Genomic DNA, 27,274 nt, shown 5'->3' with positions numbered 1-27,274 from the left:
ATAAACAAACCTAACTTAAATTAACCTATCACAACACAACATAACCCAACCTAACCTAACTTAACTTTAATTAACCTTTTATTATGATGAAAGTGTAAATTTATATTATCAAAGCCAATTTGTGTGTTGTACTTATAACTTATCACTTTCATCTAGATCACAGGTGGGGAACCTTTTCATTTGAATGTTTGTACTATAACTCGCGGCCGCACTCAGATTTTGGTGGCGCGGGAAAGGGGGGGGATTTTAACTTGCCATTTCTGGCTTGCTAGTCTATAGCCTTAAGAGGACATAAGACGTCAAAATAATATCAGTTATGGGCGTTTTTAGTGGGCGCGGCTATAGCCCTTAGAGTAATACTATAGCCCAAAACATTTCGTTTACGCCCCGCGTTGGTCAAAATTTCGCACAGTGTGACATAGTTTGATTTCACACGGACAAGTTTTATAATTATAAATTTAAAATGATAATAATAATTTTCATTATTGTTGGCATTAGTTAATGAATTGCATAATTTGCATGGTGTTTTGAAAATCGTGGTATCTATATACAGTATATAATCATCTGCAGTATGCAAGGCATCCCAAATAATCATAAATCACAAATACTTTTTTGTTATTATTTTTTTTCTTGATAGAACAATCCCGATGAGTTAAAAAACTCACTGTAGGACGGGAGGAACTTACAATACATAGGTGGGAGTAATTAGGTACAATTTTACATTGGTATTTTGATATCAAAATTATAAGTTTCACATACGAAACAGTACAAAAATAGAAAAATAAAATATTTTTATTAATAAAACTTTGACATAGAAAATAGTTCGTACATTACAGTTTTTTTACATCTCAGATTTTAGATTTTATTTCTTGCTAGAGCAATCCCGATGAGTTACAGAACTCATTGTAGGACGAGAGGAATTTACAATACATAGGTGGGATTTAATGGGTTAAATTTTATGTCAGTATTTCGATATCAAAAAACCTTCACCGTCCAATGCTTTGTTTTTCTTTTGAAGTGGAAAAAATATGTCATCGGAAACCAAAATGAATGTACTTCTTATACTCCAAATTGAATAAGCTCAGGAATCGCTGGAAGTTTATCGAGTGCGTATACATGTATATACCTACATATTTATAGATATATAAAATTAATTAAGCTGTCATTTTACAATTATGTTCTGTAGAGAATTTAGCCCAAAAATTTACTTTTAAGTGTTTATTTATGTAGTACCGTCTCAATTCCGTTAAGCATTTTCCTTGGTGCCGTCATTTTGTTCGGGATAAAACTCATTTTGTCTTCTGTATTCCCATATTTAACTGAAACGTACGTATATATTAGCCAAGAGATTTATTATAAATTGGTTAAATTTTACCTTAAATTTGAAAATCATTTCAACGTAAGTAAGTGCAGTAACTTGGGAAGATAATTGTACAATTCTATCTACAACAAATGATCTAATAATCTAAACTTAAAAGATGAATAACTCTTTTTAATATTCGAATGACTTTAGGTACTTTATAGGTAACATATGTCTGATTGTCTGTATGGAGAAAAACTTTCGATGTAGAGTATTTGTTTTGTGGAAAAAAAACTTTCGAATTTCTAAAATTTTATACCGGTCACTTTGTATAATACCTTATACTAGGGCAGACCCAGTTAATTCTTTAAAAATCTGTTTGCATTTTAAAGTAAAGCAATTTTTGGTTAAAATATTATATCAGGTATATATGGCATGTCTGAGTTCTTCACAATCAGTTCCAATTTTTCTGTGCCCAAAAATTGGTGTGACTGAAACCCAAATAATATAATTTATATGTAAAAAGAAACTACATTGTTTATAATTATTATATTTGAAATACTTTTTATATGAAATAAGTTTTACTTGATAATCATTTTTAGGTGTTACAATTACAAATAAAAATCGCACATAACAGCGGAACTTTTTATTCAAAAAAATATTTAAGGTAATATTTAACTATTAAAATAAAGAAACTTAAGAATTAAAAAAACTTCTACCAAATAAACTGTTTTCATATTTTTTTAACAATGTCCAAATTTATCTGAAACATGACCACTGTGCACATTTTAAGTATAAACAATTGAAAAAAAGTAATGTTTTCTTTTATATTGGTGAAACATACAAAAAACCTTTACTCACTTGAGGAAGGAGTTAAATTATAAAAAACAGAAAATTTCACTAATAGAATTAAAAGTAATCGTTTGATTAAATAAATAAATACGTAAAAGAAATCACCGTACATTCGGGCCGGAACAAAGACGACCTTTCCGGCTTGAGCTCTGGCCGACACTGGCCTGGAACGGTCTAAGTACTTCAGCACCTGCACACGAATACAGTTGCGTGCGTTACAGTATTAAAGTACTTACGGCTGTGTTTCCTTTAGCGGTATAGAAATTGGAAATTTCAGAGTGTTATATTTTGATTAATTCTTATGAATACATTAATAAAATCTCTAAAATTTCTAGAGGGATTCGTCGGGAAGTTACTAATTCATCGTCTACAAAAATAAAATCTGGTGCTTGCCGCTTATCTTACAACATTTTACAATTAATAAAATGTACATACCTTTTTCCATAACATATTTAATGATAAGGTCCTGTTTTTATTAATCTTATATATAAATAACTTGCATCCCTTCGAATCCCTCTAGAAACATTTAACATTTTAGTAATAAGCTCATCAGAAATAATTAAAATGTGAACGTCGGGCAAATCCCCGTTATCAGGGTATTGTGTCACCTTAAAGCCCAGCTACACTACTCGCGAAGTTGATCGAAGTTGACCGAATACGATAGTGTGGGCACGAACTTCACTTCGCTACGGGCAACTTCGCTTCGCTTCGCCCGACTTCCGATTGTTGTCGGTAAATGCGCCCGAGTCAAAGGACTCGAAGCGTTACTCGCGAAGTTGCACGAGTGTGTGGGCACGCACTTCGAACTTCGGCTAACTTCGTCGAGGACTTCGTCGAAGTGTCGAAGCGAGTAGTGTAGCTGACACTTTACATTTCGACCACGGAGAATACTAGAAACTGTATTCAGAACGCGAGAATAGTTTCCCTTGAGTTGCGTCTACAGATAAGTCCGAAAATAGAATTTTAATTTGCGTTCAAAACACAAGACTGGATTAAACTTATTGAGTAATTCTGCATAATAGCTTATAATCATTACACGCGGAACAAGCAAATGTTTTTTTTTCGGAATTATGAAACTAGAATTTAAACTCCACTCAGAACATGCGAACAGCTTCCTTCGAAATGCGTCGGCGGATAAAACCGCTGGAATTTTTGCACATCGTTCGGAAGACAAACTGCTTTTAACCTGTCGACTGCGGAGAAAACGGTGTCCTCCATACTAAAATCGAGGAATTTTTTAAAAGTGATTTTAATCCTTATGTGCAAAGGAACTGTATGAAGAATAAGTTCAGAATCGTTTGCGCTGAATATTGCTTTAGAAAATACTTTTTCTTTGATGTATGCAGCTTCTCTGACGGTTTTGGATTAAATTATATAAGGACCCTGCAATGTGTCACTATTTCTAATGTCTTTATCGGGCGTCTTCGACTTCTTTCACCATTCCATACATACCACAACGTTACTGTTAAAAAACTACATTACATCGACTTTAAGTCGACTCTGTATCTCATTCCGGTGAGAAATATTTCATTAAGAATTCCTCGGGCGTCCCCGATTTTTTTTTACCATTCAAACCCTCTCTAAACACTCCTGGCATTAATGAGAACAAACTTTGAAATTTTCAGCAATATTGGTCAACTACTTTTCGAGTTTTGCGAGCACAAATTTACGCTGGCAAAATTTTTATAGATTATGATTTTTCGCCGTGTCATTTTTACTCAAGGTCACAAACGTCATCACAGTCAACAGGTTATCTTAAAGCTAGCTACCTTTGATTAAAACTACACACATCACAAAAAAAAAGTTTCCTATAATTTTTGCAGCACACGGTTTGCATCTTGGATTTTATAACTGCACACAATAATGTTTTCCTTCAAAATGTGTCAGCAGATAATTCCACAACTGGAATTTAATCGTTACATTCTAAACTCAAAACTGGTTTTAACTCGAGAGTTAATCCTTGTTCGAGTTCCCAACTATGATTAAAACTACACCCAGAACAGAAGAATGGTTTCCTCAGATGTCTGCAACTAGAATTTTGAAACTGCACTCCAAACACGAAAATGGATTCCTTCTTAAATGCGTCTGCAGATGAAACCATAACTGTTATTTTATCTGTAAGCGAGTCCCCAGTTTAATTAACCTCAAACTCATAATAAATTTATTTCTTATTAGTAAAATAATAAATAAATTTAAATAAATTTGAAAAGGGATGTTGGATCGCCTATTATTTGTGTTTAAACAGTTTTCTGGTAACATAGGTGCACACGTAAGTACAGCTATATTATACCTTTCTCTGAGTTTTGTGGTAATGTCTTAAAACTGTATCTGAAACACCGTGAAAGAAAATCGTTCTCGCATTCTGAAAGTAATTTTTTTAAACTCAGCAGGCCCCGCCGAAAGTGCTCGCGGGCCGCACCAAAAGGCCTCGCGGACCATAGGTTCCACACCCCTGATCTAGATAAAAAATTGCTGACTCGTGGAAAATTTCATACATTCCATCTATTTTCAAGTCTGGAAACAAGTTAGTCGAATATTGATAATTACAGACCAATATCAATATGTATTATATCTAATATTACAAAAATATATCAATTATTACTTTTGTTATGTTAAACGGTTAGATCTGAATAACTGGATACTTCCTCCCTTCATACAACTGCCCATAGTGCCGATTCTCGGCCCGTTTCAGCTTTTTATCAAATTGTGATCAACTGTCAAGCATAATGGTCATGTTATCATGTTTGTCTGCTACAGTCATTTAATTGTTTTGGAAGAGGGGAGTTTATTACCGGTAACCGAATAAAACTGTGACAAAATGTTAGATTAGCTATTTATTTGTTTGTTTGTTCTATCACTGTTCTGTCATAGAACTTTTTTCCTGTACCTACACTAGTCCCAGCGAGAGATTGTATGTGTCGTCTTCGTTTTACTATCTCTGTCTTTATCGTTTTCAAACCAGTCCCTTGAGAAGGAAAAGGACGAATGTCTATTACGTCCAGAGATGTGCTTTATTTAAAATAAATCCATTTCAAATGGAAATGCAAAATGGGTATTTTCCATTTTGCATTTTAAATGCTTTTCTAAAAACCATTTTGCATTTTGCATTTAAAATGCTTTTCTCAATGCATTTTCCATTTTAAATGCTTTTTTGCAACATTCTTCCTACTATCTCCACTCATCTTCTTTTCATAAGCCCCAAATATCAGTCGGTCCTCAACCTCGCTATGAGAGATAATTTACATTTGTCAAGTTGCTCCCTGGTAGGAGCCCTGGCAATTGAGTGATACCATTACAAAAAATACTGATTCAAATAGGTACTGAACATGGGGGCATGACGCTGTAATATTAAATGTTAGATAGCAGTTTCTATATTTTTACGTTGGCAACATTAGTCCCGCGCAAATTTTTTGTGATTTCATAATCTGTAGTCGTGGTGTTTTTGGATTTACCATCATGTAATATGTTTGTTCTATATTGATGTCCATTATTAAATTACAAAATTGTTTAAAAATTTTATAATTATTTTAATTAATAAAAAAGAAAACACTTTGTAGTCACTTTATTGATATTTTAAAGTCTACCGGTTTCGGTACCTCCGTACCATCATCAGGACTGTTATAAAAATACTAACAAATACAGAATAAAACACATATATATAAACCAATAGTTAAGAGAGAGAAAGAGATAGAAAAAACGAGAGAGACAGTGTCAGTTGCGGGAGGGAAGTGGGGGTGGGGATTTTTGGATAACTGGAAACATACTTATTATAGGGCTGAATGTTAAATTTAATTGATTTATTGATGATTTCAGCCTTTGAATTAACTGATTTTTTTATTTCCAATGCTTCCAAATTGTTAAGTACCGAAACCGGTTGACTTTAAAATATCAATAAAGTGACTTTAAACAAAGTGTTTTCTTTTTTATTATTTAAAATGTCAAGTCACAATGTGTTTGCTTCTTTTGAAAAAATATTTTAATTGTTTGACCTGAGAAACCATTTTGCATTTTCAATGCATTTTGAAAATAGGTATTTTGCATTTTGCATTTGAAATGCTTTTCTAAAACCCATTTTGCATTTTGCATTTTCAAATGGAAAATTTTTGACCCATTTCCATTTTGCATTTCAAATGGTTTTGGGTACCCATTTTGCACATCTCTGATGACGTCAGTACGAGCTCTCGCGGAGACTGGTTTATACATAGATTGTGGTTTGAATGGTAGAAGAAGTTGGGGACGTCCGAGGAAGATATAATGTAGTTAATAGTAACAATGTGGTATACATTAGTGAATGGTCCCAATTTCCAGGTACACTAGAATTCACAACCGCAAAACTTTACTCCAAACCATCATAGCTCCGAGCAACGCCGGGTATATGTTATTACATAATAAATAATCTATAACTTACTTTTTATGTTAATATTTACCAAATGCCTTACTTTTTCTTTTAATGTTGATATTTGCTATTTACTTTATCTATCAATACTTTATTTCTCTTATCTCTACTTTGTATGAGTATTACGTTGATTCATTTTGTTCCCATCTTATTTCTTATATTCTATTGTTTGTTATATTGCCAATATGGATAAATTGAATTGCTTTTTTTTAAAGAATTCGACATTCAAGTTGCTGGGATTAAATATATTATTTTTTCTATTATTATGTTTCCTAATTAAATGAGTGTTTTGTTTATTTCAGGTGGAGCAGCGTGACGTGCCCGGCATCGACTGCGCCCACCTGGCCATGGACACAGAGGAGGGGGTGGAGGTGGTGTGGAACGAGGTGCAGTTCTCCGAGCGCAAGAACTTCAAGGCGCAGGAGGACAAGATCCAGCTCGTGTTCGACAACCTCACCCAGCTGGAGCACCCCAATATCGTCAAGTTCCACCGCTACTGGACGGACACGCACAACGACAAGCCCCGTGTGAGTAAACACCACAAACAAACACATTTGTCTCTTTCAGACTTGTTTTACGTTTCGTGTGTTTTTTTGAAATCTTGTATTTTCTGTACTTAGGGCTTCCCTTTCGTACGGGGAAAATCTTCCCTTTTCTTTGGAAACAACTGTACAATTTTTAGCTCCAGAGCTGTGTTATGTATGTATAATAAAATGGCTGGAGAAAAATGAACCAGATCACCAAAAATTTCACAATATTCTGCTTTTATAACTATTTTATTTTTATTTTTAGTTTTTAATAAATATTCCAAAAGGAATCGTTTCCAAAAATAACTGGTTCATTTCTACAGTTCCAGTGACAGTAAAGGTACTGGTTCTAAGTAACCGGATGTCGACCATCTGTACTTTGCAGCATCGTTTGTTGGAAAAAATAATAGTTTTCAACGGAGCTATTAGTTTAGTTTATTTAGCTACAAAATTTAACATTTTATATCTATTCTAAAACTACTATAATGATATAATTGTACGCCCCGTGAAGTCTATATATTATATGAATCTGTATTATTGTTTCAGGTTATATTCATCACAGAGTACATGTCATGCGGTTCACTAAAACAGTTTTTAAAGAGAACAAAACGCAACGTTAAACGGTTACCACTGCCGGCATGGAAAAGATGGTGTACGCAGATATTATCAGCTTTAAGGTAACATAAATTTTCTTGTAAACTGCTATTTTGTCTGTAATCAAAAATATGCATTTGTTTTGTAACATAAATAACAACTTCTTTTCAGCATTGTTCTGATAAAAACGCGCCATTCAAAATTACAATCGCCTTAGCAAAATTTTGTGACCAGGTTCTCTCTCTCAACCTCTTCGATTCATTCTCTTTCACGTCCCCCGATTACCTTTTTCCTCAATTTCGGGGATACGGCTGTTACACCGGCTCCAGGAAATTGGGTCTCTCCAGTACTCATCATATGAAAAGAGTACAGCACATTCATTCAATCAGATTATATTATTTCCTCAGGGATATAAACAAATAGTTTTAATCTATTAATATAAAAAAGATTGTCTGTGATCTGTGGCACGCGGGCAGATGGGTGGGTAGAGGGGTGGGCAACATAGTTTTTTATACAGATCTACAGTTTTATTCCAAGATTGATGAAATTTTGCACACCTGACCTTTCAACAAGAGGATACTATAGGATACTATAAAAAAAAAAAAAAAAAAAAAAATAGGATACTATAGCTAAGATAGATAGGATACGACAGCCTACGTGATATTTCAAAAAACCACCCCCATCCCCTTTTCTCACCCCTAAAAGCGGTATTTTTAATGCTTCTTGATGAAATTTAGCATGCTTGAGGTTCAAAATAAGAGGAAAATTACTATTTACATCCGATTTTAAAAAATTCTGTAAAGCCTGGGATTTCAGTTAGTAAATAAATTTAAAATATTCATGTTGCTTCGAAGTTAAATAGGTACACTCCAAGGACATAAAATGCACGAAAAACATCAATATTTCATGAAAGAAAAAGTTATTTACACTAACATCTGTGTTCTAATTAAGTGGATGAATTTGAGTATCTTGTTAAACATTCAACCGAAACTAAAAAGTTATTTACACTAACATCTGTGTTCTAATTAAGTGGATGCATTTGAGTATCTTGTTAAACATTCAACCAAAACTAAAAAGTTATTTACACTAACCATCTGTGTTCTAATTAAGTGGATGCATTTGAGTATCTTGTTAAACATTCAACCAAAACTAAAAAGTTATTTACACTAACCATCTGTGTTCTAATTAAGTGGATGCATTTGAGTATCTTGTGAAACATTCAACCAAAACTAAAAAGTTGTGTACACTAACCATCTGTGTTCTAATTAAGTGGATGCATTTGAGTATCTTGTTAAACATTCAACCAAAACTAAAAAGTTATTTACACTAACATCTGTGTTCTAATTAAGTGGATGCATTTGAGTATCTTGTTAAACATTCAACCAAAACTAAAAAGTTATTTACACTAACCATCTGTGTTCTAATTAAGTGGATGCATTTGAGTATCTTGTTAAACATTCAACCAAAACTAAAAAGACCCCTTACAGTCATAGTCTTTATTCCCAGTACTAATAGACATTAATTTATGGGTGGGTGCATTCTGAGAAACTAACAAACTAGAGTTAACTCATTCCGTTCCCTGACTGGCCGTAGGCTTTATTGGCCAGATACTTAAAAAGTTAATATCTGCAGCGAATTAAACCCATACCAAGATTATATTGTCCATTCATATTCGTTGTGAATGGGTCGGGCTGGTTAATTGGCTTGCCCGGGGGAGAGAGTCGCTACACCACTGATAATAATAAATACTAGCAGTTAAAAACCCGCTCCGCGGGTTTTTTGCTGCTAGGCCCTGCGGGCGGCACTTGCTTGGGCTTCGCCCAGTTTAAGTGATACTAACAACAGTTACATTTAATAGGTACATATTAGGTCATTCACAGAAAGAGGGTGAGTATATATAGTAAATAGATTATTACAATATAGCGCCCCTGAGGTGATATCTCACAAAAGCGGCGCTATACAAATTGTCCAATAAATAAATAAATATAATGTTAACATTTTATTGCACACATATGCATTGATATACAACGGAAATAGATAATATAATGTAATCTTATTAAACTTTATTTCAATCACAAATAACTTTGTTTACATGACTTTTTTATTACATACAACCACTACATGTTTCATGAACGAAGTTCACCTCATCAGGAGTAAGTATACTCCGAAGTCAAAAATTAAATATAGATTACAATTGGAAAGAAGAAGTGGAAGGAGGGGGGAGAGGTTAGAGTGGGCGGGGTTTATCAGAATTAGGAATTACAATATCGTTAGACGGAAAAGACCAGTTGAGTGGGAAAATATTTCAAAGAGAGTTTATTAAAAAAAAAATGTTTATTATATCTGCTTTTATATTAACATGTTTTCTAATTTCTAAAAATATAAATTATTTATTTGCGATGTTTTATATCCTGTGTGAAGTATTTTAAGACCCGAAAAAACAAATAACATATGACTGTCCTAAAACGGGAAACTTCCTAGTTGGACAGTCAAAGCTTCCTTTTTATTTGTATATCTTGTATGTAATAATAATAAATAATAAATAAATATAACCATAAAACAATATATTCATAAAACAAATAGCATTTTATAACGGTTATTCTAATAAATTGATAGTTAAAATACTAAATAAAAAAATTAAACATGATCTCTACAAATGGTAAATTTACCCTATTTCTAAAGATAGATATAAACAAAGGCGTAGAATTCTATTTGTGGATAAAGATATTACCAAAATTATAAATAAAAACTTTCCTGGTACTATTCAACCGGCGTTTTATTCTACTAACAAAATGAAGAAATATATTCTTGATGATAAAGATATCGATAATCAAACAAAAAAATCGGGAGTTTATAAACTCAATTGGGATGGTTGTAATTTCTTTTACAAATGTAGAACCTATAGAAACTTTGAAGTCAGAACTAAAGAATATCTCGAAGCTCTAAATGGAAATAGTGAATCTGAGTTTGATCATCTTTTGAATAATGATCACACTTGATAAAAATTCAGGTCTTAAAATACTTCACACAGGATATAGCATTGCAAATAAATAATTTTGAAATTTTAGAAATAAGAAAACATGTCAATATAAAATCAGATATAATTAAAAGCAAAAAAAAATTATAAACCCTCTTTTAAACATTTTCCCACTCAACTGGTCTTTCCGGTCTAACGATATTGTAATTCCTAATTCTGCCCACTCTTACCGCCCACTCTTACCCCTCCCCCTTACTTCCACTTCTTCTTTCCAATTGTAATTTATATTTAATTTTTGACTTCAATGTATACTTACTCCTGATGAGGTGAACTTCGTTCATGTAACATGTACAGGTTGTATGTAATTAAGGGCGGCTTGCACCATAAGTTAAATTTGGTTTAAATATCATTTTAAACACATTATTTGATTTAAATCGACTTGGCGTCTTGCACCACAAAATTTAAGTCGTTAAGTGCGTTTAAAGAACTGTCAAAGTTAAATACCCAAAAGGCGCTGTTTAACCGAGTTAAACGTGTTTAGCTCTACTCAAAAAGCAGTAATGTCATTTTTTGTAGTTTATCCCTTCGATTTCTGATTGTAGTTAAAATCTATCTCATTTTAATTTGTATTCACAATGAACATTTGGGATTTGTATTCTCACGATGATGAAGAAATTATATCATAGAAATTATAAAATTAAGGAAATTATAAATAAATTATATATATATATATATATAAGTAGACCGTTTACAGTCAGAGAAGTAAACAACCTCAGTTAAAATTCAACACCAATAAAAACATCAGCTAGGTGCTCATAACTTGGAGCTACTTTGCAAGGTTGTAAACTTCTAATCATACCTACAGCATTCTTATAATACTTTAAAACAATATAATATGTAAAAGAAATAAAAAAACAAAATTACTCGGATAATTGTTTTATTTTTAATTCCAACAACAGAAGCTCTTTTTGTCTTATTTCATCATTATGTCTGTTTGCTTTAACTAAAATTGCCACCGAACTACGTGGTGCAGGACGCAACTAAACGCATTTAAGTTAAATGTATTTAGGGTCTTAAATTCGTTTAGTTAAATAAAATTTAAGATAAAATTTGGTGCAAGCCGCCCTAAGTGATGTGCGTATTGTTAGATGCATATTTAAATATACGCGCCAGTCATTTGGTTCGTTCTTATACCGCCAGAGGGGCAGAGTGGTCGAATTTTGCCTGCAGACCCCCTTTCGAGATTTAAGCGAAACAGTAATTTGAATTCGACCAATCAGAGGGCCTACATCGTCCAGACGCAAGGGTATTAATACTATCAGATACAGTAGACTCACGATTTACCAGGATGAAAGATGAAAAAAAAACCCAGTTTAACCCTTGGAATGCCAGACTCCCGTAACTTAATACTACCCTAATGTGCCAGGGTAAAATGCCCTGCCACCTGCCGTGCGCCGGCTGACACTATTTTCGTAATAACTTGTATCGTCTTAACATACACTGTGTTTATATAATTATAAAAAATTGTATATATCTATCTTGGTAGTTTCCCCCGGTATACCTACCTACATGTTCAGAAAAGAGTTTTTTTTCTCGAATATGTTAGAAAAAAATATTTTCCAGATAAATAAGCGTTCTTTATAATAAAAATAAGTCATATGAGGCTTTCCTGTAAATAAATACAGTACTGACTTTTGAAAATAGGAATTATTTTCATTTGAATTTTGCAATGCACTTTTTTTTTTACTTTGCAAGTGACGAAATGACAAATTAGTATTAGTATTAATTCCTTGCCAAGGGAATAAAATATATTTGTGTATGTTATGAACAATTTTTAAGGCACAAAAAAAAAACCATAAAATCAAGGCAAGCGTGGTTAGCTACTAGCACATACGCTACGGATATTCTGGCACACGGCGGTCACAAACGTCAAAAATCCGCAACAGATATTTTGGCATTCCAAGGATTAACACCTTGAACGCCATGTAGGTCACCGGTGACCTCATAACGAAAATCGTCATTTTTCTCCCATAGCTTCATGACGGTCATCGGTGACCGCAGTTAATTTTCTTGATTTTCATGCATAATTTTGGTCAAAAATAAAAGGAATACGTTTTGATGGTCGCCGATGCCATTTGAGTTTTTTTTTTTCGAATTTAAAATGGTAATCTTTCTTCATTTCCACAATAGCGTTCAACGTAATTCAAATGTATTTAAAAATGCCCCTCAATCTTTTTAATGCAATCTGTCCAATCACACGGCGCGGAAAACCTCCAATGGATTGCATAAAGCGACATATGCATATATCAGGTTAATGTAGGTAGCCCAGAGATTCACGTTGTTAGTCAATATCTTTGATCCAACAATTAAAAACCGAAAGCCCGTCCGTCCAGAAACATTTTCAGATTTACTGTACACAAATTAATATGAATTTGGCCATAATTCTTGTTTGCATTTACGTTTCATGAAAATCTTGTTATGCCGAAGACTGCTGTACGCAATAGAACTAATGGTAATTATTGTATTTTTTTTTCCAGTTATTTGCATTCCTGTTCTACTCCCATAATCCATGGGAATCTAACATGTGACACAATATTTATTCAGCACAACGGTCTCGTAAAAATTGGATCAGGTAATATATAATTTATCGATTTACACTGAATAATAATTCATATCAAGTCTGTATTTACGTTCATTGATCTGTTGTGTCAACAATTATTTTAAAAAGTGTTGATCTTATTTCTCCAGTGCAAATAACCTGCCAAGTTTAATACATAAGAGATTTTATTTGATTAATTACAAGTGTTGTGGATTTGATTAGTTAAATATACATTTCAGTTTCTGTGCCGTAAAATCTATATTTATAAATTAAATTATTTATTTGTATTTCGTATATTATGTATTTCGTTTATTTTAACCTTCGAGGTTGAATGGTTACGAATCTAGAGGTTGCATGGTTAAATTACAGGTAAAGTAAATTTTATTCGATTAATTTTTGTTATTCCACAATTTATTCATTTAAAATAATGTATTTCAGTATCTTTGCGATATATTCTATATGAACGCAAATGCGTTCCAGAAAGATAGATTCTCAGAATCCAAAAGTTGCTTCAAATGGGCTTAGCCGTGTTTGGTGACCAGATATTAATAGCCAGGTATTACCCCACCTTCCTCTTCCCATATTCTTCCCCTCCCCACTACCTTCAGCCTCACAACATCCCCCAATTGGGGATGTAATGGTCTCACTAGTTGAGTCTTAGTACATCTTGCGAAACTTTTCTTAGGTTCTTAGCTAACCGGGTGTCTTTCCCTTTACCTTGAACACTGTCAACTGACAAATGCTCATCTATGAAAATCTTTTTGTTTTCTGTTTTAAAATGACTAAGGACTGTTACGAGGCTTAAAGTTACAGGCTTTTCAATTTGAGAAATGTGAATCTTCCTTGTCAGAACTGCCAAAAGTCTAAGAGATTATTCATGCTAGCTTTTCACACTTTGTGTACTGGACACCCACGCCAGTGACATTGACTGTAAATGCCGGTTTCCTCTGGGGGTACCTTGGGTAAGGATTTGAATAGAAACACAACTTGCGAAAGTCGTCAGACAACTGACTGGTTGAGCCAGTTGTTGGCGTATTTATTGGGTTCAAATTCAATAATTTCTACACGTGTTAATGTGGAGCAATTATTCTTAAATCTAAACATATACTAAGGTCCCACGGTTTGTCGTGCGACTAATTCATCCTTGAACTGGCGATATGACACGTGGTTCGAATACAATAATTTCTACACGTGTTAATGTGGAGCAATTATTCTTAAATCTAAACATATACTAAGGTCCCACGGTTTGTTGTGCGAGTAATTCATCCTTGAACTGGCGATATGACACGTGTGCAGTGATTAAAAATCTTATCATCGTACGAGACAAGCCTCAAAGGAGTCGGCATCGTAAAATGTGTGACATGAGACAAACATTTATTTTCTTGGTTATTCAATAATTATTTAGGTATATCCATCTGCTGTTCGGTACACTTTGTATATATATTAAACATTAATCAATTTACTATTTTTTTTCAGTTGCACCTGATGCTATTCATCACCATGTGAAGACATGTAGAGAAAATATGAAAAATATGCATTTTATTGCCCCTGAATATGGATGTAAGTTTTTCAACAATTTATTATTTCATTGTTTAATTTCTCCAGCATTTCAGCAATGAATTTTCCCATATTTTTTCTGTAGCTGGTTTTCCAACTCAATACGTCTGATAGTAAAAAAGGTTGTAATAGATTAAACACTGTCTATAACTTTCACTCTAATAATATGACTGGTGCAGTCACAGCAACTTTCCATAGTGCACTTTAATGCAACATGATTGTATTTGAATGTTTGTCCAAGTTAATTAACTGTTTTTAAGTGTTAATAATAGATTGAATCAATAGCGGCAGTTCTCTTTATATATTTTTTTTCAATGGAGCTTAAAATAAAACATCTCTTGTATTTTGCTGGGTAACAGACTAAATAATAGTATTCTTTGTTTTATTTGAGATAAGTAATTTTTGTTAAATATATCTGATGCTGAGAGAGATCCCAGTGTAAGATAAGACATTTTTCTTTGATTTAACATTCAACAAATTTTTATTACATCAATAGCAAAAATGTTTACCATTATATATATTTTTGAATGTATCAAAGTTCCTTTAGAGCAGGGGTTCTTAACCAATGGTCCATGATTTCAGGAGATCTGTGATCAGTGATTAGAAAAAATCAACTTTATGTTATTTATGAGCATCAATTTCAAACTGAAATCTAGTATTTACTTTATTTTTTAATGTATACAATCAATTATTGTAATGGTGACTGTAAATGTGATTCCCAATATATATTTAATATACTTATTATTATATCACATTGCAGAGCAAAAATGTTTTGTGACTGCACGGTATGTAGTTTATTGTTAATTAACCTTAACTAAATATATTGTCACAAATTGCAGCACAAGCGGTAGCCCCCGCCATGGACATCTACTCCTTTGGTATGTGCGCCCTGGAGATGGCCGCGCTGGAGATCCAGGGCAATGGGGACAGCGGCTCCATGGTCACCGAGGAGAACATCAGCAAGACTGTGGAATCTATCGAGGACCCGCACCAGAAGGACTTTATTTTTAGGTGATACAATCATTTTGACACTCTCAAAACTGAAGGGATGTAGCGATGATCTTTGATGAACAGGGTTGGAGCATCATTTAACACCATAATGTGACAGTATTCCTGGTTGAATTAGTAGTGGAGTTATTGTGGTATTTGTCTGTTTGAAACGCTCGTCAGTGTTCCTCCAGCCCACAGAGACTGTAAAACTATGCTTGCCCTAAGAAAATAAAAAGAGGGGAGTGAATTGTGATAATATTTTTGAAAAATCATGCTATTTTTCCATAAATTTGTTTCTTGTGGAAGGACCAGGAAAACAGCCTTTATGGACTGCACAGTTGTACACCCCTGATACCCATACATATAGATGGAAAAATAGTACTTTTACAAATGGTGTCTGGAAACACGTACTACAAGCGGTAACTGGTGAAACTACATCACGAAAAAAAAAATTTGCACAGAATTGACTGCAAATGTGATGCAGTTTCACCATTTTCTTGCTTGAACTTTGAGTTTCCGGACACCATGTATAGCAATACATAGAAATTAATATAATTCAGCCATTATCAGACCATCAATCATCAACCAATGACTAAATTATTCTTATCGTCTATCCACTTTAAAATATTGGAAATTTGTACACCTGTAGGAGTGTTGAAATTTATTATACATTCTACGCCTGCTCTGCCCATCCCTCTCTGTCTCTAAGGCCCGGCTTTTCATGATAAAATTAATTCTAGTTTCGAACTACACACCAATTTAACGTCTTTCCCGTCATGTATAATGAGAATCTAACATGAAAACTTAGGCTTTGCGTATACCATCGCCTAATCCAGTATTAAATCTGCTACACGTTTGACACCCACGGCTCATTATGTTTTAAATGCAATTCAGCTGATGTTATTATCTATAACTATGTATTGTCAACCATCATCAACTTGAGTCGGGCCATGTCAGTCGTATTAGACGATGTATAAATGTGAAAACAGAGGTGTTTGGCAGTCCATCCTCTCTGTCTACCCCTTCGGGCATGATGGTTATATAGTATAATGTTTGTGTTTTGTTCGTTTAAAGATACAATAAAATATAGACTCCAATAATTAGTATAATATTCAAAGTACAACTGGTATGACCATTAAAAATGCATGAGGCTCTCGTCCACGCAAACAGGCCTTTTATGCCCATACATTCACTATTATTCCACATGACCTATGTTCATTACAGTTAGTTATGTATTATAAAATACCAATGTAAGAGTAAATCTATTCTAGCTGGTGATTTGCAGTCATTTCATATTGATTGATAGCCTTTTTATGTACCAAATCCGAGAATAGCACAATTTTGAATAGCCCTAAAACAACATAACATGTTTGCTTTTGTACCTAATCTTTTATTGTTATTTCCAGATGTTTGAATGCAGACCCACAGAAGAGGCCAACTGCCCGAGAACTTTTGTTCCACCCACTCTTGTTTGAAGTTCACTCATTAAAGTTGTTAGCTGCTCATTGCCTAGTTAACACTTCAGGTAAGATTTTCCTTTATGAATTCCAACCTTTCCATTGGTACAAAATAAGTAGTTCATTTCTACTCAACATAATGTTGTAATATAAATGTGGCCATATTATGGTTCTGCCATTGAGAGCACCGATCATTCTTTCTATTACACGCATATCTAAATATTATAAAATAATGTCGGTTTGTGCGCTTAGTTCTTCTAAACTACGCTACGAATTTTAATACGGTTTTCACTACAACTTAGAGAATTTCTTCCAGAAAGTTTACATCTGTAATACATGCATATTATATTTATAGAAAGTAGAGAAAAGTCGATGTTTTATAATCAAGTTGCAAAAATATATTTTCGGGCACAACATTGCTAACGCTAGCTAAACCTCATAAGATACATTAAAATAATGTACTACGGAATTGTATATCTTAAAAAGGCCTACAGAAAAATCCGCAATGGTATATGAGTCGTGTAATTTCTATACCCGCTATATCAACTTTCATTGATTTGGAGAAAACCGCAAAAAACTGTCACATCTCTAGCGTACATAAGTAATTGCATTACAATTTTTTATATAATGAATTGGAGTAATAAAATTTCGAAAAGCATTTATTTTTCTATATAAGGCTAGCAATAATTAAGTAATTTCGATAAATAAAATGAATAAAGGGGATTTTGATACTCACTTCGTGATAAAGAGGCTTTTGAAAGTCAACTGAGCCGACATGGCGGGTTTAGAAACACACGCGTAGATCATTTTGACACACGAGCGTGGCGTCAGAGCGGCGGCCATATTGTATTTTGGCAAAATAACTGCTTGTGATTGGTTGAATCCGATATAGCGCGTTTTGATAGTAACTTTCTGTATGATATAGCGGATTTGGTTTCTCACTCGCAGTTTTAACATGGTTTTTGGTCGTGATAAGGAGGGTTTTGAAACTCAATTTTAGGCTCCTCTTGTTGCTCGCAAAAATGTGAACAAGATGTCATACTCAGATCATTTTGTCAAAAAATCGGATATAGCGGGTATAGAAATTATAGGATTCATATGTCTATCTCCTAAGGATACGTCTATCTCTATCTCTATGTCTATCTCGTAAGGATACGTCTATCTCTATCTCTATGTCTATCTCGTAAGGGTACAAGGGTACGGGTACACGTTGGCTAGTTGTTTTTAAGAAAGAGTGAGTGGAAGAATTAAGCTATTAGAGGTATGCCTTAAAAGTACTAAAAGGTTTTATATATGTATGTTTAATATATTTTATTATATTTTGTTACTCAATATTATATTTGTTTAAAAACTCCGAAACTTGCCGGATCACTGGCCATTACACAGATTATTTTAAATATAAATTGGACAATATGTTTTGGATCATCAGCCAAGACAGATCAAACATTAACGATTTATTAAAACCTGATATAAGTATGTTTTATTATTATTATTATTGTACCAATGGTACGATGCTGATTGCCTATATTTTTAATGTAATATTGTGTTGTTATTTGTATTGTAAACTCTGCTCCCAAAACAGGATTTCCTAGTGAGACAGGCACAGTATATCAACAGTGTAATGCAATTAATAAAGATATGGATTAATGAGATTCTACTATAAATTAAATATAATATCTAGTAACCCAATTTTCTTCATTAGGTCATTTTCAGTACTCAATTTGATACTCTTCTTTCCTACCGACATTTCGAAGGCAATAACAGTGTTAATATTATATTCTTGTTTCCAGCTAACATATCTGAGACAATAACAGAATTAATATTATATGCTTGTTTCCAGCTAAAATATCCAAGACAATAACAGAATTAATATTATACGCTTGTTTCCAGCTAAAAAATCCGAGACAATAACAGAATTATTATTATACTCTTGTTTCCACCTAACATATCCGAGACAACAGAATTAATATTATATTCTTGTTTCCAGCTAACATATCCGAGACAATAACAGACGAGGTGGTGGGGGGAGAGGGGCGACCCCTTGCTGTGACCTGCATGGGCGGAGAGGTCAAGGAGTTCACGGCGCAGGACCTGCCGCAATTGCAGCAGGCCGAGAAGCTCGAGAAGTTTGTGGAGGATGTCAAGTGAGTTTTCATCGACACTTGGATTTATTATTTATTTATTTTAAGGAACATAAACAGTCTTAATGCTAGAGTTTTTTTACAAAACGTGTTTAAAAAAAATCAGGTTTAATAAAATGATGCATTCATACATACACGAAAATGTGAAAACAATATAGTAAAAACGAAATAAGCTGCTCAAAAATACGACCGATCTCTGAGGCAAACTGCAGGTAAATTCAAACTGCATAAAATACATCGCTAACTTTGACGAGCCTTACTCGTGTTAGCTAAAAATAGAATGCTGCGAGTCGAAACCGGCGAGCGTCACTCGTGCTAACAGAAATTGGAAAGCATTTAGCGCGCGAGCGTGACTCGTTCAAACGCATGAAGCGGTTAATATAATATTCTTTAGAGGGTGGAAAAAAAACAGACCAATTATAAATTTTCACAGATTTGATAAAATACAACAAAGTACTTGTGAATGTAAACTAAAACATAAAAAAACAGAACTAAGTAACCTATATAAAATATAAAAGCCGAACTAAGTAACATATATAAAAAAAATTATAAAAATGAATGTAGAACAAATGTAACAAACCTATATAAATTATATAATGCATTTTACATCAATATATTATGTGTTATAATTATACAGGATAAAATCAAATACAGGATGTTATTGCTATACAAATACTGTTAAATACGTGCAGTCGATTCTCTTCCTCTATTTTCTGACAAAAAAATGTTTCTTTGCCACCTTGGGTAATTGGCTTATTCTCACTTTTTACATATACTCACACTACAAACTTTTCTGGTAATTGGCTATGTTTTATAACCGACAAATCCGTGTTCCCCAAGACCCTCCGTTTCTGATTTTTAGAAATCTCCTGACCAACTACAATATCAGAATTCAATGGTAAAAAAACAATCATATCAGTTTGTGGGATTCACTCTCTGTTAATTCCAGATAGTTTAGATGTAGAATATAAACCACGTGACCTTAGACATGGTATAAGCCTCGTATTAAATATGGGCCATGTAAAGTTAGATCACATAGCCCATATTTGATGTGCAACGACGATTTGACATTATTAAAAATGAATCATTTAATATTTTAGTAACATTAAAATATGTATTGCGATTTTCAGATACGGCATCTATCCTCTGACGGCATACGGTCGCGGCAACCGTGGCAGTGGTGCCACCCGCGCCGCCTCGCCTCCCGAGGCCACGGAATCCGTGAAGTCAGTCACCCCTGAGCCTCTGGACGTAGAGACACGTCGCGTCGTCCATATGATGTGCAATGTCCGCGCCCGGGATCCCAACCTAACTCCCGAACTGATGGTGAGTTTATCCCATTTTTTATTGGTGGAAATTTAACCTTAAAAAATAACTTTTGTGAATGACGCGAATGCCATGTTATCTTTCTCTGAAGTTAAAATGATTCTCATTTTGTTGTTTGAAGATATCTGGATTCATTAGATTTTCCACGTTTTTTTATATTTTCTTTGGTGTATCATGTCCCACGAAACAGATAAAATGGGCCAGCCATGTGAAACGAATGACAGATGACTGTACTCCGCAAAACATAATCAGGTGGGTGCTGCGCCAAGCGATCCAAAGGCAGACAGAAAATGGTGGACTTACTGTGTGAAAGAAAATTTGAATGGGACTGGATGCGAATTGGGCCAATTATTAATGCTGTTTTTCTCTACCCAAACAGATGACGATTTTGCTGAGGATGGATGACAAAATGAACAGACAGCTGACTTGTCAGGTGTCCAACGCTGATTCCGCAGCGCTGCTTGCTCAAGAGCTTGTTCATCTCGGCTTTATCCATGAGGTTTTTATAACATTAACATTTGACTGTTGATTGAGATCCCAATTAGCTTTGGAAGCGTGATAATACTGATTTGTGTACTTTGTATTGCAGACGGACCGAGAGAAGATAGCGCGCCTGATCGAGGATACTCTGCGGAGCTCCTTCGGGTCCCTGCTGGGCAGCGGGGGCGGGGGCGGAGCGCTAGTGCTGCCGCCCCCGCTGGCGCAGCACCAGGCCAGTTAGCTCCCTCTCCTGGCTCTCACCTCCCACACTAACCTCTCCCAGACTATTTTCCTTCGCTTTTAAGGTGATAATATACATATTATTAAACATAACTAATATAATTATTTTAACATTTAAGAAAACTGTGTAAATGTGGATGTGGAAAAATGGGGTGCGCTTTTAGTTGGAACTCGACGCCGAATGCTGTGGTGTTGTGAAGGTCAGAGTTTTTTAATTTTGTTTCGAGTCGAATTATTATTATTATAATTTAAATTAGACGAAATTATTGTGATTGTAAAAGAAATTATTATACTCCAATACGAGAAACCCTATACGACTCGCATTGACCCCTTTTTAAACCAAATAAGTAAATTAGGGAATTTATAGAGTTTAGAATAGGCGAGCGAGTGAACAGTTCAAATGTGAATCATTCCTTACGAGCGGTAAATTAGCAGATTTTCATTATTTTCATAGTTTTGTTAAAGGTTGTTTGGTTAGTTTGCTGGTGCCTGGTTCCTGGTCCCCCGGTGCGGGGGCAGCCACCAGGAAACCATGTCTTGTAGAAGAACCTTGGTGCTTCATCTAGCTGCTGGTATTCACATTTGTACTAAAGATAACTTATTGCTATATCCGTCGAAAGCTGAATCTTTTGCATTTCATTTTTAAGAGAAGTAATCGGCATTATTATTTTTATCCATAAATATTTTTATCAAGTTGAGATTAAGATAGGTATACATATATGTATTGGAATACATTGATAGTTGTTAATTGCCATCTAAGAACAATTGGTACATCGCTTAAATCTACCTTGTTGAATACTATGTTAGTATTGAGTTGTCAAATATATTTATTATTTAACCATTTAATTATACACACACATGTAAATTGTTTTATTTTTTACTTGTGCAGGGAAGGAAATGATTGTTATTGCTTATTATTGTATTTAGAATGTTGCCATTTTATTAAAATCACTGTCAATTGACTGTCTATGAACAGATATAAATATCAGCAAAGCTTTTGTAAAAACTTAATGTTATAATGAAGTATCCTACGACAAGTTAAATAGTTGTTGTATGTTTTACATTAAAGTTATTTTATACGTTTTCTACTGTTTGGTTTAAAAATTCAATTCAACCATATTACTTTAAATTATATGTTCACTTAATGAAATTTTTTAACATTTTTATAAAAGTACTGATAAAAAACATAAAAAAATTAATTGAAGCCATAAGTTATTTGAAAGTATAATCAAACATTTATCGCTGTTTTGTTTATAAATGCGTATGAAATAATATGTATTATTTATTAAGTCTTTATTTAATCAGATTTTAGTACTGCCATAGGTTACGAAATGCTGTAGTAAATATGTAATACGTAAATTATAACAGAAATCTGTATTAGAAGGGGGATCGATGATAAATTAAACCAAATATTTAAATCTGAGACTGAATCTGGATGGGTTGAATTAGTATGAATAATCAGTAGCTATAAAATAATACTGCGAGTGTTGTACGTGTACATGATACTGTAAGGTTCAATCAAGACTGCTACTGAGTAAGTTAGAGAGTGTTGGTTTAGGGTGTTGGTCAACTTAGAGGTGGCTGACGAGCGAGACGGAGACGTCCTCACTCCTCAGTCAGGAACACGCAAAGGTCACAAACTAACTGCTGGAGGTGTTTGGGAACGTTTTGTATTTTTAAATCTCACATTTGGTGCGTGGTATTATATTTTCCGATTACCTAATACGGAAACAGCCGTATGCATTTTTTCTTAGAAAAATAGTTCAGCTCCTAAGAAATTATTATTTTAAATATTTGCAAAAAACATATTTTGAGTAAAATATAATAAAGTTGCTATTGAGATTGTGTAAATACTAAAGATGGATAATGCCCCCTGAGTAAATTATTTGTTCATTCTCTGCGAATAATACACTATAAACGGAATAGATTTCTGAATTTTATTAAGAATAGACAAATACAAAATAAGATGCATTGTTTTTTATTTTGCTTTTATTCATCTGTTGACATAAACATCATTAAAATGATAATGTACAGCGTATTCTGTGGTTGCTTTGAACAGCGGAACAGAGGTGGAGCCCTGCTAGTCTTTGTTTACTTTGTGATAATTACTAGGAATTATTATTATTATTATCCTATTTTAATGTTATAATGATGGGAATTTAAATTTTGTCTATTCAAAACAAGAATGTATCCTAACCCCAATGATCAGAAACAGTTTCTATATTTCTTATTTTGCATGTTAAATCTTTGCATCTTCTGATTAATAATATTAAAATAGTACATACCACCACAACATGGTCATTTTTCATTAAAGATTTGGTAAATAAACTGTCATGCTCTGTTATTGAAAGGTTATCGCATTGCCAAATTATTGTATGAAGATTTTGTGTTAGATTGCTTATAGGTTGCTGGGATTGAAAAAAATAAACATATTCATAAGGTTTTGCTTGCCCTTTCTTTTCTAAAACAACTATTTCTAAGATGTTCCCAAATTATAATGTCACCCGTGAAGTTATAAATCTTCATCCACATACAGGTAGAAAACTCCTTTGTTTCAATAAACAATAATTCTTATGTAACAACAATATACAATCAAATTCAAACAAATGATTCGGCTTATGTTATTTCCAGTTTTAATGAGACATGTCATGATTCTTTTTGTAAATATCTATGGAACTAGCAATGTCATCATCATCGAACAAACATGGTGACTACATCTTTAATAATGTACAGCACTTGTCATAATGGATGTTATGTATTTTGGTAATGTTATATGTCCTCAGGAAGGACTATTCTAGGGTAAGATTAGCCGTGCTCCACTGATGGATGGGATGTGATTTAACTCAGTGGCGGTTCTTCATGGGGGCGGTTCTTCATCAGGGGGACAATAGGGACAAGGGACAATTCCCACCAGATATTTCCCAAATCTACTAAAAGCAAAATATGGTCAATGTTTTGTCTTAACAAAAATGAATGAATTCTTTAAGCATAAAAGCAATAAAAATTATTTCAGATCATGATACAATATTTCTTGAATTTTGGTGAGATACCAACGCGACCGCTTGGAGCTTACTAGCGACTAGCCTTATCGTAGCGACGCGAATCAACAGTCGGAGTCATTTGATATGTTTGTCAGTGCACGCAACCTAGCGGATACATGGGGATATTCTGAGGTGTCCCTTTAAGCATTTGGGTACATTCCTTGAATTTACTTCTCCATCCTAGGCAATCCGTGAAACTGAGCATCAGTGTATTCACTTGTATGTGAATTTCATTTACTTCGGGGACAGACAATTGAATTCCCTTGTGATGAATATTATTGGACTGTATGTTTTAGTTCAAGAAAGTTACATCAGTTACAAGCAGGAATCACTCGCGTTCAAATTAAGTTTGATAATAATCTTGTGAGATATTGCTTTATTTTAATTGGTATATACTTGAGATATTTTCATTTATTTTGTGTTTAGACATCTAATTAGGCGCGTAACTTGTGGTAGTGAGATTTCAGCACGGTACATGTCAGTCCCCCACGGTACATGGAATAAGTGCTCCAGGCTGCCACTGATGTAAAACCTCGAAAGGGATTAGGCAATATCTTGTTATAAAAACCTAACTACAACCTCTGGTGAAGGAAAATTCCATTTTAAATTTGATATAGATTATCAAAGGTGGTAATCTCCTCTAGTCTTTTGTGTACTCTTCCATTATTGGGAAAAGAAAATCATTTTTATGTGAAAGGTTACTTTTTTTCTTGTGTTATTATTTTATATATTTTGAAACAAACAATGTTCTGTATGTTTAAAGGTTTTTTTTCTTACGTAGCTGAAGCTTTTAAAATGTATAATATGCTTTATTCAAATACCTCCTTTATGCCATAATTGTGACATTGTTAAAATATTAAGTCAGATACATATTATGTACTATTCAAATAATGGAATCTTTTTTTAATGAAGAAGTTAGTCAACAGAATACCCCTTAAATATTGCTTGTCAGTGTAATTATTTAAAGTAATAGATTAATAATTCTTCCTTACGCTAAAACACCATTGAGCTCTTATATCAAACTGAATATTCAATCCGCATGACCAATTTCAATTCCTTCATTTCCTCAATTGCATATTTGTATTAAGTGAACATAATATGCTCAAACAGGTCATATGTCATCATAGAATAAAGAAGAAAACTACAAGTGCCACTGACTTACCTTTTGGTTCTAGGCCAAATTGTATATCGCCATCCCATTTGAATTTCTTAACCATGGTGAAACACACCCCACAAGGCACTTCTTGTGTTATTCTTTATTCTATGTATGTCATATTGCAGATAACTTCCTACTGGCTTATTTTGTTAACTAATATGGAATATTATTCAATAAATCACTGTAAAACCTGGAGCAAATGTTTTATTTTCTCAAAACTCACCTTCTGCAACGTTGTAAGTAAATATAAACCTCACATTCTGCAACGTGGTAAGTAAATATAAACCTCACCTTCTGCAACGTGGTAAGTAAATATAAACCTCACCTTCTGCAACGTGGTAAGTAAATATTAACCTCACCTTCTGCAACGTGGTAAGTAAATATAAACCTCACATTCTGCAACGTGGTAAGTAAATATTAACCTCACCTTCTGCAACGTAGTAAGTAAATATAAACCTCGCCTTCTGCAACGTGGTAAGTAAATATTAACCTCGCCTTCTGCAACGTGGTAAGTAAATATAAACCTCACATTCTGCAACGTGGTAAGTAAATATAAACCTCACCTTCTGCAACGTGGTAAGTAAATATAAACCTCACCTTCTGCAACGTGGTAAGTAAATATTAACCTCACCTTCTGCAACGTGGTAAGTAAATATAAACCTCACATTCTGCAACGTGGTAAGTAAATATTAACCTCACCTTCTGCAACGTAGTAAGTAAATATAAACCTCGCCTTCTGCAACGTGGTAAGTAAATATTAACCTCGCCTTCTGCAACGTGGTAAGTAAATATTAACCTCACCTTCTTCAACGTGGTAAGTAAATATAAACCTCACATTCTGCAACGTGGTAAGTAAATATTAACCTCACCTTCTGCAACGTAGTAAGTAAATATAAACCTCGCCTTCTGCAACGTGGTAAGTAAATATTAACCTCACCTTCTGCAACGTGGTAAGTAAATATAAACCTCACCTTCTGCAACATGGTAAGTAAATATAAATATGTAATATTTAATCATTAGAAGAAGATAATATGTGATATTAAATCTATACGAAATATGAAACGGAACAAGATACAGAAAATAAAAAGGTAAAGGTCGTAATTGGTAAAGTCCCAATGGCCGAGTTGTAAAGGCGTTGTCGCGGTAAGAAAGAGATCCTGGGTCCGATTCGCATTTAGAATACCGTTACCTTTTTATTTTCTGTGTCTTGTTCTGTTCCATGTTTCGTTTTTAGTGATTAAATTTTACATTATGGGTATAATCTTCAAAAAGTTATTTCAATAAATTAAGCATAATATATACAATAATACAATACACCCTATAGAGAAACTTGTCAAATTCCGCCTACTGCTTAAAAATGCCGCTTGGTTTTAACTTAATTACTACAGCAAAAAATTATTTTGGGGAAGATAGTAAAAGATGCATTAAAGTTCCATTTTTTTCAATCAATTAATTTTGAAGGTTAGGAAATATGCATAAATTATTAAAATAGCACTAACTAAAAATCTATTTTGTGCATGTCCATCTTTTACATCTCCCCCGACTTAAATAGTTGTTCCGTTTGTAATTATATTTTTTAAATTGAGTGCGTGAGGCTGAATTCGGCAACTTTACCCACCATCAAAATGTTTCATGTTTTTT

The 27,274-nt window shown here is 33.7% G+C and overlaps 1 protein-coding gene across 1 annotated transcript in view; it reads left to right on the top strand.

Annotated features, from left to right (window-relative positions):
- Positions 1-25,821, top strand: part of Madm (MLF1-adaptor molecule) — a 100,135-nt gene extending 74,314 nt beyond the window's left edge. Inside the window, exons 2-11 of the mRNA XM_089635013.1 lie at positions 6,851-7,075; positions 7,622-7,752; positions 13,184-13,278; positions 14,722-14,805; positions 15,642-15,813; positions 17,199-17,317; positions 19,237-19,393; positions 20,521-20,716; positions 21,096-21,215; positions 21,306-25,821. Coding sequence (XP_089491139.1) covers positions 6,851-7,075; positions 7,622-7,752; positions 13,184-13,278; positions 14,722-14,805; positions 15,642-15,813; positions 17,199-17,317; positions 19,237-19,393; positions 20,521-20,716; positions 21,096-21,215; positions 21,306-21,437 — 1,431 coding nt within the window. The 3' untranslated portion in view covers positions 21,438-25,821. The remainder of the gene's footprint in view (positions 1-6,850; positions 7,076-7,621; positions 7,753-13,183; positions 13,279-14,721; positions 14,806-15,641; positions 15,814-17,198; positions 17,318-19,236; positions 19,394-20,520; positions 20,717-21,095; positions 21,216-21,305) is intronic.
- Positions 25,822-27,274: the final 1,453 nt, after the last annotated feature.

Source organism: Hesperophylax consimilis, chromosome 8, assembly GCF_061612785.1.
Source record: "Hesperophylax consimilis isolate HC1 chromosome 8, BYU_Hcon_1.0, whole genome shotgun sequence".
NCBI lineage: Eukaryota > Metazoa > Arthropoda > Insecta > Trichoptera > Limnephilidae > Hesperophylax > Hesperophylax consimilis.
Note: the sequence above shows the minus strand (reverse complement) of the source record. Positions and strands in the feature narration are given on the sequence as shown.